The sequence below is a fragment of the Dendropsophus ebraccatus genome, chromosome 2 (assembly GCF_027789765.1).
Source record: "Dendropsophus ebraccatus isolate aDenEbr1 chromosome 2, aDenEbr1.pat, whole genome shotgun sequence".
NCBI lineage: Eukaryota > Metazoa > Chordata > Amphibia > Anura > Hylidae > Dendropsophus > Dendropsophus ebraccatus.
The window spans coordinates 27,733,479-27,746,573 of record NC_091455.1 but is presented as its reverse complement, the minus strand read 5'-3'; the positions used below and the strand labels follow the sequence as shown (position 1 = coordinate 27,746,573).

At 43.8% G+C, this 13,095-nt stretch overlaps 1 protein-coding gene across 1 annotated transcript in view; it reads left to right on the top strand.

Moving 5' to 3' along the window:
- Positions 1–13,095, top strand: part of LOC138784113 (fibrocystin-L-like) — a 177,477-nt gene that overhangs the window by 85,031 nt on the left and 79,351 nt on the right. Inside the window, exons 34-39 of the mRNA XM_069959629.1 lie at positions 1,217–1,387; positions 4,166–4,380; positions 7,375–8,356; positions 9,889–10,134; positions 10,444–10,590; positions 11,445–11,622. Coding sequence (XP_069815730.1) covers positions 1,217–1,387; positions 4,166–4,380; positions 7,375–8,356; positions 9,889–10,134; positions 10,444–10,590; positions 11,445–11,622 — 1,939 coding nt within the window. The remainder of the gene's footprint in view (positions 1–1,216; positions 1,388–4,165; positions 4,381–7,374; positions 8,357–9,888; positions 10,135–10,443; positions 10,591–11,444; positions 11,623–13,095) is intronic.

The window sequence follows — 13,095 nt, the reverse complement described above, 5'->3', positions numbered from 1 at the left end:
CCGAACTATTAATTAATCACATTCCTGATCTCGCACGGTAAACGGTGTAAGCGCAAAAAAATCCCAAAGTGCAAAATTGCGCATTTTTGGTCGCATCAAATCCAGAAAAATTGTAATAAAAAGCGATCAAAAAGTCGTATATGCGCAATCAAGGTACCGATAGAAAGTAAACATCATGGCGCAAAAAATGACACCTGACACAGCCCCATAGACCAAAGGATAAAAGCGCTATAAGCCTGGGAATGGAGCGGTTTTAAGTGACGTATATTTGTTAACAATGGTTTGAATTTTTTACAGGCCATCAGATACAATATAAGTTATACATGTTAGATATCGTTTTAATCGTAACGACTTGAGGAACATATATAACAAGTTTTACTCCAGGGCGAATGGCGTAAAAACACATTTCCCTCAAATAAACAAAATGCGTTTTTTTTTTCAATTTCACCACACTTTTAATTTTTTTCTGGTTTCGCAGTGTACTTTATGCAAAAATTCAGCCTGTCATTGCAAAGTACAATTAGTGACGCAAAAAATATGGGCTCATGTGGGTTTCTAGGTGGAAAAATGCAAGTGCTATGGCCTTTTAAGCACAAGGAGGAAAAACCGAAAACGCAAAAATCGAAATTGGCTCTGTCCTTAAGGGGTTAAACATGCAATGAATAGATTGCATATAGGGATGGTCCGAACCGAGTTCTGTTTGGGTTTGTACAAACCCGAACCCTCGGTAATGACTCCCGCAGTCGGCCCGCTCCGTGGAGCGGGCGGATCCAGCGGGAGGACCGCCTGGAAAACTGGGATATAGCCATAGGCTGTATTCCAGTTTTCAGGGCGTTACTTCTGCTGGATCCGCCCGCTCCATGGAGCGGCCAGACAGCGGAAATCTGCTGCCGAGCGTTCGGGTTCATACGAACCCGAACCTCGGCAGGTTCGGACCATCCCTACTTGCATATACTGATCTATGCTATGCCACGCTGCGATCGCTATAGATTGCGGCGTTTAAGGGGTTAATTAGAGGCACTGATGTGTGCGGGGCCGCTCTCACTGCAGCGGTCTTACACACATCAAAACCCTTCACAGTCAGGAACGTATATGTACATTCCTACTGCAGGGGGTATGTGCTGTAGGAACATATATATACAGATTGCTGATGTGAAGGGGTTAAAGCTTTTGTAGTAGAATGACACTGATACCATTCATGTTTTCTTCCTTATAGGTGTCTTTTCATATCAGTTCACATCTCCGGGAATTTATTACTATAGCAGTGGATATGTTGATGATGGAAAGACAATAATTATGCAAGGAGTGATCAGTGTAAACCCGATCAGTGACCAGAGCAGCCCAGTGCATGTGTATGTTGGAGGAATGGAGGCCACCTATACTTCTGGTAATCAAACATGCTATACTGTAGTTAGCATTAGACTTTGCAGATGGAGGTAGCGAAATATATTTAAATCCCAGATTGTGATAAAGTTTAAGAACCACCCCACTACACCTAGGTAAAAGAACCTCATCCCTTTGTAGAAAAGTTAAAAATGCCTATATATATATATATATATATATATATATATATATATATATATATATATATCTGCACTCCCTATTCTACAGTGCTAGGTATAGATCACCATGGGTTGTGGGTACAAAGGACAATCCAACATCCCGCCAAGGTCAACATCCCCAAAAAGTTTCTATGTCCTCCCTGTGTTTGTATGGGTTTCTTCCCACTCTCCATTAAATACAGATAGGTTGATGATTTGTGTTATGATAATCCATGTAAAGGGGTGCAGAATAAATTGGCACTATATACTAAAGTAATATTATTATAGTGACGAGCTGCCACTCTGACATTTGAACATCCAAATGATAGGCTAGCAAATTCTGGCATGGGAATAACACTTTAGTTATGATATTTGTATGATCAACATGGTGCAGGTTCCATAAAGGCAGCCAATGCAGCTGTTGTAAAGCTTCTGCAGATACTGGGTGTGGTGTCCCACCACGCGTGTTGCTATTGGTTACACCCTTCACAAAAGTCTGTACTCATATGTGTAAGTGGTAATGTAGCAGTACCAAAGTTTTACCACTAGATGTCGTTATTGCAAGTATGTATGTCTAGATATTGCACAGCTGTAGAAGATAAAGGGTTATTATTTTTCTTGTGTATCACATGGATCTGTACACCAATGAGAGTTCATTCTTCGTCTCTCCTATTACCTTTCTCTTTGCATCTTTCACTCACTCCTCACCTACTCACAGCACAGCTTACATGCGCTGTAGGAAGGAAGTCACATGGGTAGAGGAAGAGTAGGGTCTTCTTTCTTTGGGTTCTGTAGAGGTAGGACGCCCCCTACATCAGTCAAGTTGGGCCCTGGCTCCTGCCAGGTCCTCCAGTCAAGTTAGTTGTGGTCCAGACGTTGCTCAGGGCACAGTACTACTTGGGTTGGGACTCTATCAACATCCTCCTCTCTACTGTTCTGAACTTTCTACCTCTCAGCACACAACCCAGTCAGCACGGCTGTATCATTTTTTTCTGCTCTCAGTACAGATCTGGCCTATCAAGTGTATAGTGTTGATGAATCACAGCTTCTTGCTGGCGGATATGATTTTAGTCACGGGTGACTAGTCTTAGTAGCTTGCTTTAAAATGCAGTGTTGACAGTGGACTGCCTGCAGGGTTAGGGAGTGCAGTGGGCACTATCTAGACCTTTAGGTACACAGCTGTGGGGGCTTAAAGAACAGTACTTACATCCACGGGTTTTAAACATCCGCCTATTGCTGTCGGTGGGCATACAGTGACACGCAATCTAGGAACATAGCCCTGCCTAGTGATTTTGGCTAGCATATTCAGTTATCAGGTTTCCTGTTTTTTTTGCCCACTGCAGCCTCACTGCATTACTCACTAGCCGGACATGGCTAGGCTGAAGGTGTTTAAAAGAAATTTGAAGTAATCCTTCATATGTAGTCACGCAAATGGTCCCTGACTTTAAGGCCAGGCTCTGGAATAGACAGCAGCAAGAACAACTCTTAGGGAAACACTCTTACTAGACACTGCCCCAAACTGGCTATACCTCACTTTATATACCCCAAGGGACTACCTGATTTGGCAGGAAGGCTAAAAAGCTGTGCTGTTCTAGGTCAAAGGAATACAACAAAGGCACTGTGCGACACCCAGCTCAGTAAGGTTCACATTACATGCAGCAATTCACATCGGGTTCAAATACATGCAGCAATATATGATCTCAGTTAACCCTTTGTTGCTTTAGCCTTCAGCTGTGCTAAATAGTACAATAGGAGACAGTGACACTTACAGGTGGGAGAGCAAACTGCGGCCTTCTATCCCAGAGCATAGACACACATTAGTACCAACGTACACATGCTGATCAGTGCAGTGCAATGTCTGCTCTGGGAAACTGCAACTGTGCCCAACCTGAAAGAGACCTTACATAAATGGTGTGGCTTAATATATACATACAAACTTTATTATGTTGCCATAACCTTTAAGTTAATTTTAGACCTTCAACAAGACGCCTTTATCAATGTCGAATCCCAGACTAAATTCCTACATTGATATCAGACCCCAGACCAGATCAGTAAATTGATTTTGTACTACAGGCCAAACCTTCTAAATATATTCATCCACATGTCAAGACCACCTACAGTAAATATAACCCCCCCCCCCCCTCCGACCAGACCTAATTTAGACCACAGATCTACCATATTGTGATGCCTGGTGCCAGGGTTTGGAGCTGAATAAGTGCTGAAAACAAGGAGGGTGAGTATACAGGACATTTTACTGGATTAGTCAAATAGGTAATGCACAATATATATTTATTTTATTAAATGTAGCACCCCCATTGACTAACAATAGAATAATTCCCAATAAAAGTCGATGTGTTAGCCTGTCTTTTGCTTATTGTCTTGTCTCAGGGAGTCGATAGGAATCTGCACAGAAAAGTGGTCACCACAGATGAAGAAGTACAAAATGTACTCAATATCATTTTACATTTGGTTTGGTATGGTGGTTTTATGGAGCAAATGTATAGACATAATTTTTCTCTCTTCTATGTATGCCACCAGTTTTTAATCACTATATTAAACTTCTACAGCTGTTATCTAAGAAGGAAACTTATTGCCACAAATGTATTGTCACAATGTTTCTACAGGTCTACCTCCCAACACACCTCCAAGTGACTGCATTACAACAGACCCAGTGTGTCCACCGTCCACCACATCACCTCCAAGCAACACATCTATATGGTTTGGATATTCAGGATGTTATTCTCCAGTTATTACCGGCATTACACCAAAGTTTGGAACAATCCGTGATGCAATAACCATCAGAGGATCCGGGTTCAGTAACATTACATGTGCCAACAAGGTATCTTTATCTGTGAGCTCTATCACACTGTTCCTGACTGTAATAGGTTACGTGACTAGTGTTGAGTGAGCATGCTCTACTGGGCATGGTACTTGATGAATTGTCCAGTCTCGCTAGCCAAGAGATTGGACCTGTGAATCCTGTTCCAGGTACTGTTCTAAGATCTTTTCTCTGATTTACAAACAATGCTTTACAAGGCACCCGAGGATTTTGTGTGTACTGATGCAATGTAATCCACCATTACCAGCCTGACCACCACCAGCATGTTCGTTACATGTTATCTAAAAACCCGATTAGGTGGATCAAAGGCAGTGCTCCACAATTAGTGCCTGTGGGTGAAACCACTGCCTCTTCCCCTCTTCACCACCAGGGTCACACAATGAGTTACCGGTGGGTGTAGTTTGATTTCTTCCTTGCCTACGGCATCTATGGTTGTCTTAGATAATGGGAACTAAGGTGAGAGACATACCAGCTTTCATGCATGCTTCTCCTGCTTTTCCCATTTTATTTCTATGGTATTTTCATCACTTTCTGGGACTTTCAAGTGGACTAGACACCCAGTAGAGGATTATAATAGGTCCGTTTCGGGCGGTAGCCCGGGGCCTAGAGCTCCTGGGGGGCCCATGGCCACCCAAAAAGTGTTTTACTTTCATTGGTGTATTGTCTGGCTACTGTTCTGCCATGATTTGCAAAAAAAACGCTGCTTTTTTAGCACTAATTTGCACAAATCATGGTATTATGACATTATCTATCCTCTACTATGAACACCATGCAAGTGCTGCCATAGCTACAGTGGGGTGGGGGGGCAGGCTTGGTAAACAGCCCGGGGCCTATGGTAAAGTTAATCCGCCCCTGTAGACACCCACCCCTTTGCTGAATAGGGGGCATCTGGAAAAATGCCCGAGTCTCCCATTAACTTTAATAGAGTTAGTAAATCAAGTTGAGCATTGAAAAATGCTTGACATGAGTAATGAGCACTCTAGCATTTTAGTGCTCGCTCACCACTAAACATGACCTGAAGGTCCCTATACACCTTAGATTTTGATCAACTGAACCTGCCAGTGACGGTGGATATAGCCGTCAATCTAAGGTTAATGGGGCTGGTCAATAGTAATAGGAGTTTGCGTGGTGGGAAATCATGGCCCACTGCTTTGTTCAGGCAAAGAGATAAGCCACAGCGAGAACCAGGGGCGAACACAGACTGCAAAGGGCCCATGTACACAAAATGTGTTTGGGCCCCCATAAGCTATTTGTTTCTCCACCTTTCCGCCTTGAAGGCGCACACATATGTACGCCCGGGTATCTGATACATGTCTTCTGGTTTCTTGGGAGGGCCCTACAGCACAGATGCCAGGGCCCATTAAAGGACTGTACTGCAGTCTGTGCAGGCCCCAGTGTGGGAAGGGAGTACCTGTGGCCCACCAATAGAACTGACATCCAGACCTTGTCCCAGGTGGGATACATGTACTGCATGTGGCTGCACAAGTGGGATACATGTACTGTACATGGCTGCTTAGGGGGAGATGACAGAGAAAAACAACCATGCTGCAGGGGGGGGGCACAGATATTGGCTAAAAGGCATAAACTTACAGCATCAGAGAGGGAGGTGGGAGCTCTGTGCTTTCTCTTATACCACCCTCTATGTTACAACTTCCAGCAGCCTGACAGACACACTGACAATAATCACTCACTGTCAGAGCTGCTGCTGCTGTTGTTCCTCTCTACAGTCCTGTCCCTGGCAGCCGTAACCCTGCAGGATCCCTCCATCCCCTGTCATCACATGCTCTCCCTCCTCCTCACACAAGGTATGCCAGACAGTGGAGTACAGGAGGGGGAGGTGCTGTCAGCAGCAGCAGCGTGCAGGAAGAGAGGAGAAGCAGCCCTGACAGGGCGCAGCATCCAGTCACTAAAGAAGCCCCAAAGGAGCATGGGGCCCGCACTTCCCGGGTGCTGATGCTGCCTGGGGGCCCACTACAGACATGTGCCATGCTGAGCTGACACTTTAAAGTCTGAGCCTGGCGGGCCCCTCTATTGGCCTGGGCCCCTGTGCAGCTGATCAGGCTGCACAAGTGATAGGTCCGCCTCTGGCGAGAACGCTCAGAGAAACAGACAGGACAATCCTTAAGCCATTAGTTATTGAAGGTGTATAGCTACCTTAAGAAGGCGTTCATGTTTAAACATGGAATAAGTAGTAATAACAAATAAGTTAATATTAATTAGTTTTAGCTAAGAGAGATGGCATGGTTATAAATAGTGCTTTGTAGTGTTTGTAGTGATCACTTGTAATATTTTCCTATAGGGTATAAATGATATCCCTATTGCAAACTGTGAGCATCCACAATATTGCACTTTAAGTCTATATGTAGTACTATACCTTCAAATGCCTAATATACAATAATCTTTTTAGTATCATTATACTATACAGGTATACAGTCATAGGCTATGTTCACACTACGTAAAAGTATGGCCGTTGTTGCCGATGGCACGGGGGAAGAATGGCTGTTTCTTTATGAGATCCCGGACGGAGCGTATTCACAACGTATACGCTCCGGCCGGGATCCCATAGGGGCCGCAAATAATTGACATGTCAGTTTTCTACGGCCGGAATTCAGTGAATTCCGGCTGCAGATAGCCCTGTCAGTTTACACAGTGAAGCGAGCGGCTCCGGCCGCTTGCTTCACTGTGTGCTATGGGAAGCTCTGATGCTAATGCGCCCGCATCAGAGCTCTGCGTCCGGGGTCACGGAACGGCTGGTCTCTTACATAGTGTGAACATAGTCTTATACTGTAGCTATGAGGGGAGAGGTAGCAAAACTAGCGTGAAGTTCAGTAGTTGAGGGAAAAAATTAGGTTGTTACTTTGCTCCCTTCAATCTCCAAAGAGCATCTGAAAAATATAGATTCAGATTGGTGGTCATAGAAATCCAGTTAACCTGAAATTCTTATTTTGTTGCTACCTCAATTTTCTAAAATCTTTTTAATGTTTTTCATCTTAGGTTTCAGTCGGTTCCTATCCTTGCGTTGTGTCTTCCTCTGACGAGAGTTCAGTAACATGTAAAGTGGATTCTCAGGACACAATGGATATTGGAGTAGCACAATTGGTGTCTCTTACAGTAAATAACCTGGGCAATGCCATCAACTCTTTAAGAAATACGATGGAAAGGCGATTTGCCTTACTACCCCACATTGACTATATCACACCAATCAGTGGGTCAGATACAGGATCTACCAGGATTACTATACACGGCTCTGGCTTTGTGAACATAAATGGCAGCATCACAGTGTCCGGGATAAGTTGTACCATTGTATCTGTAAATTACACAGATATTATATGTGATACTCAACCTAGTTATTCCCGCAGCGTTGTTGTTGCAGTAACAGTGAAGGAAATCGCTGCCCAGTGCCTACAATCCTGCAGCTTCAGCTATTCAAGTGCACTTACACCAGTAGTATCCAGCTGCTCCCCAACTGTAGTCCGAGACGCTACCACAATCTACATCAATGGACTCGGCTTTGGAAATGATGTTAATGATGTTAATGTTTATGTCGGTGACATAGAATTACATGTTTTAGATGTAAATGACACAGAAATAACATGTAACATAGACCCCATTCCTGCCAGAAGCTATTCCATCAAAGTTATTGTACTAAGTAAAGGCTTGGCTGCTGGGACTTTCACTGTGAACAGTCCTGCTGAAGCCACTCTCCTGACCCCTTCCGGAAGTGTGTTAGGTGGAACTCTTCTACTCATACAAGGAAATGGATTTCATCCTATTAACACCACTGTGCAGGTTGCTGGTGTACTATGCCAGACTACAGCAGTTACTTATAATAGTATCCAGTGCATCACTCCTCCCGGCATCACTGCTAAAACTGCTACCGTGATCATCCGCGTGCCATCTGCTTCTTACCCATCACTCAGCTTTTCCTACTCAGAGGACGATACCCCAACCATAACTTCAGTTCTTCCAACTACAGGTAGGACTATTTTCAAATTGTTAAAGGAGTTACTGTCATTTGAATTAACATCTGACATGGCGCACAAATGTGTAAAAAATTAACATTGATGGGGTTGCAGTGCTGAGACTCTCACTCATCTCTAGATATAGCTAGGAGAAGCGTGATTGGTTGATTGCAAGGGAAAAACTCCATAGACTTATGATGGAACCTGTCTCCTGCAATAGTCACATAGTCAAAGACCATTCTTTCATGCTGCCTGCGCCATGTGGTATGTAAAGTGTCTGCATCGTGAACCTCAAATTTTCATGATCAGAAATTCATCCTGAACTGATTTTTGATGATTGTTGGGTCATGGTTAAACCAGTTAAAACATTATATTCACTCCCTTAAGATGCAATGCAGTGTGATGCAAGCAGCACAATGAGATACAACACATGGGGCATACCCAAAGTCACCAAGTAGTCGTAGCCTTAGGCAGGGTTTACACATGGTATTTCATTCAGTATTTGGTCAGTATCTTTGAAAAAAATAGGAGTGGAAACGACACAGTAAAAAAAAACTATGGGGGAGATTGATCAAACTGGTGTAAAGTAGAATTTTCTTAGTTGCCCCTAGCAACCAATCAGGTCCCACCTTTTTTTCCCTAACAGATTCTTTGAAAAAAGGAAAGTGGAATCTGATTGGTTGCTAGGGGCAACTAAGACAACTCTACTTTACACCAGTATGATAAATCTCCCACTATGTCCTTTATAGGTGAAAACCTGCCTGCTACACAGGCTGAAATCATAAACATTATTTGCAGTGGTTATTACTAGGTGTGAGAAAGTGAAACCATTGCTTCATTTTAAAATTTGTTAAAGTTGGCGGCGGCCGCACACTGGAAAAGAAACAAACTAACTAAAAATAGTATCCTCACCTGTCCGTGCTCCCCTGTTTTCCTCTTTTGTGTCTCTGGTTTTTCCAGCTGCCCCAGCTAACTCCGCCAATTACTAAGATTGGACAGGGCCACTGCCAGTGATTGGCTGAGCTGGCTGTCAGTCTTGTCTGGAGAGTGACAGTCTGCTCAGCCAATTACTGACTGTGGTGCTGTTCCATCTCAGTCAGTCACTGATTGACTGAGCAGGCTATCACTCTAATGTCTGGAGTGACACCCTGCTCGGCCAATCACTGTCTGACTGAGACAGGACAGCATCGCAGCCAGTGATTGGCTGAGCAGGCGGTCACGCTTCTGTCTTGAGAGAAACAGCCCGCTCAGCCAATCACAGGCCACTGTGCTGTCCCTCAGTCAGTCATTGACTGAGCGGGATTTTGGCTGCAAGGGACACCAGAGACCAGAGACCAAGTACAGCAGGGGAGCATGAACAGCTAAGTACCTGGATGAACCTGAATTTTACCACAAAGTTTGGTGTACTGGGCAAAATGAACTTTTGAAAAGTTTGCTCATCTCTAGAGATTGATGACTTTTGGAGCTAAAGTAATGGCTATCATTTTTGGATTTTTGGATGCTGGATTTCCTTGTTATGAATCTTGTTCTTTACATTGTTCCTCAGGAATTCCAGGAACCGCCATCACATTGTCCGGTTCTGGGTTCGGTTTGGATGCCTCAAAACTGACCGTGACCATTGGCAATGCTACATGCGCTGTCACCGCAGTGTCTGACAGCCAGCTGACCTGCTCTGTAGGAGAATACTGGGGCGGCACATTCCCTATTACATTGCAGAATGAGAAGGGGTTTGCAAAATCCAGTGCAAGCTTCACCTATCAACTTAGTATGACTGGGGTCTCTCCAAATGAAGGTGAGTCTAATAATCTGGTAAAGCTGGTGACAACCAGTATGGCCACCATTATGTCTCCTGCTGGAAAGATTGCCGTAGATGTGGTAGTTATGAATAGTTCTGCTTTAGACAGCAATGGAAATTGTATCTCGAAGATCAAACAATTCAAAATGACATGGGGAAAATCTCCTGGAAAGCAGAATTGTTGATAATAGGAAAACACTTACAGGACCTGTAATATCAGTCGTTTTGGTTGTCACCGAACTATCTGTGAATGCACCGTAGGGTTTTACTTGTTTAGTGATCATCATTTCTATTGATTCTTTCCAGGCAGTTTTGGTGGAGGATTAATGCTCACAATCGCTGGATCTGGATTTGATAGTCAGCAGTCCAAGGTGTTTGTGTGCAACACTGAATGCAAAGTGAATAAAGAAAGATCCAATTCAAGTCTTCTGTATTGTGAAACCCCCAGGAACGGTAAGAAAGCTGGTATAATAAAATTAGTTCATATTTTATATATGAAGTATATGGAGTATTGAATTTATAATACTATGAAATATAATAAATTATAATATGAAGTTAGTGTATTGTAGTGTAAAATAGTATGTGTGTAGTTAGTATGTAGTGAAAATTTTCAGAAATTTGTCTAACTGCATTCATCAAAGGTTAGGAGAAGCAGTGTATTGTGTAGGGGATAGAACTTCCATGTCCAATGGTCAATACATTCACGTTTTAGACATTGAGGATATGTTCACACCGAGCAAAAGTGGCGGAATTCCGAGCGGAGCCTCCCTCGCGGACTCCACTTGGAATCCCACCTGCCTCAGTAAGTCAATGCGATGCCTCATGCGCCTCTGCTCTCTGCCGCACTCTGCTCATAGAATTGACATGTCAATTCTTTGAGCAGAGAGCGGAGGTGCGCGCGAAGGAGTGATTCCGGCGGGGGCTCTGCAGGGAATTCTGCCTATTTTACTCAGTGTGAGCAGGCCCTTAAAGCATAGTTTCTTAGTATAATACCTGTGGAGTAGAGTGGCCCAGAGCCAGGGGAGTGGGAGTGGGGAAGTGTTGTGGTGGTCGCTGCCCAACAATACACCATGTACTGTAGGTTAAGGACCGACTTGAATCACGTGACCTTGAAGTGGCAAGTTGGCTTGTTAAGTTTGATCAAAAAATGTATGTGAACTGCCCGATGTTAGTTGTTTAAGAAGCAATAGAGTTATGTTCAACATGTGGCCATGTCTTTCTCTCTAAACTTGTGGTACAATAGTAGGATATCTCTTTCCAGTTTATAAGAGGTTTATCCTAACCATTTACTTCATGTTTTCCATCAGATGCTAATACATCTACCCAAAGCTGTGATGTCATTGTAAAGAATGGAGATTACTCTGCTCAGACAAACAATTCTTTTACATACTCTTCTGCATTAACTCCTGTCATATATGATGTCACCCCCAAGAGAGGAGGCACGGCTGGTGGGACCAAACTAACAATCACTGGATCCCAGTTCAGGTAGGCACCATATCTACAGGTTAGTTATGATGGTATTACTACTTCTATAACATTTAACACCTACAAAAGCTTTTGGTCCCCAATTTAATGCAAATGAGACAGGTCCTGAGGAAGTGGCACAAGACATACCTTGGGGTGAGGTGCAGGAACAGTGGATGTGAGACATATTAGGCTATTGGGATATGTTCACACTGAGTAAAAGAGCGGAATTTCACGTGGAGCCCTCGCCACGGACTCAGCTCGGAATCCTGCCTGCCTCACTTTTACTCAGTGTGAAGATACCCTTAAAGGGGTAGTGCGGCGCTAAGAAATTATTCACAAAATAACACACATTACAAAGTTATACAACTTTGTAATGTATGTTATATATGTGAATGGCCCCCTTACCCGTGTTCCCCGCCCCCCGCCCGTGGACCCGGAAGTGTAGTGCATTATACATACCTGATACGCGTCGACCCCCGTCCGCCGTCTTTTGACAGTGATGTAATCTTCGGGAGGCCGGCCGACCCGCTCCTGCCGTCCCTCCTGCCGACCCCTCTCTGCCGCGTCATAACTATGCTCAGCCAGTTATGCTAAGCCAATCGCGGCTGAGCACAGTTATGACGGGACAGAGGTGGGCCGGCATGAGGGACAGCAGCAGCGGGTCAGCCGGCCTCCTGAAGATTACATCACTGTCAGAAGACGGCGGACGGGGGTCGACGCGTATCAGGTATGTATAATGCACTACACGGGCGGGGGTTGGGGAACATGGGGAAGGGGGCCATTCACATACATAACATACATTAGAAAGTTGTATAACTTTGTAATGTGTTATTTTGTGAATAATTTCTTAGCGTCGCACTACCCCTTTAAAGGGCATTTTTTTAAGTGTTTGCATAATTTTTTCTTGCACTTTAGCTTGGTCTTCTTGGCAGCTACTCGCAGCTGCTATTTTTTGTATTCGATTATATATTTGTGTTGCTCATGCTGCATTTTCATTTTGCATTTGTAGCACTTTAAACTTTTTTACTTGTCCTAGACATTTGTACTTGTAATGACCCGTCTCATCCTCCATTGGTGTGGGCCAAGGTTCTTTTTAATAATATTTGATAGACTGTGTCCGGTGGATTTTTGTAGATGTTCTTCTATAACATTAGTTTGCACTAATATCAAAGTAATGTTTTTAGCTGCAATTCAGGTTCCAAACTGCTGACATTCTTAGACATTGAAGGGGTTATTTGAGTAAGTAAAATATATGTTGAATCATCCCCCCTCCTGGAGATTAACCATTAATTCCATACATGTCTTTACCTTATCGGTCTCCTTCCCTGCTAAAAAAACACAAAAACTGTGTGAGAGCTGCTGAGTCCAATTCTGCTCTCAACCCCCCCCCCCCTCCTTCCCTCCCCCTTACAGATAACCCCTTTAAGTCATTTTCACTAACTCTGCACAGATCAATAGAACAAGCTAATATAGGGAACTATAATATGTAAT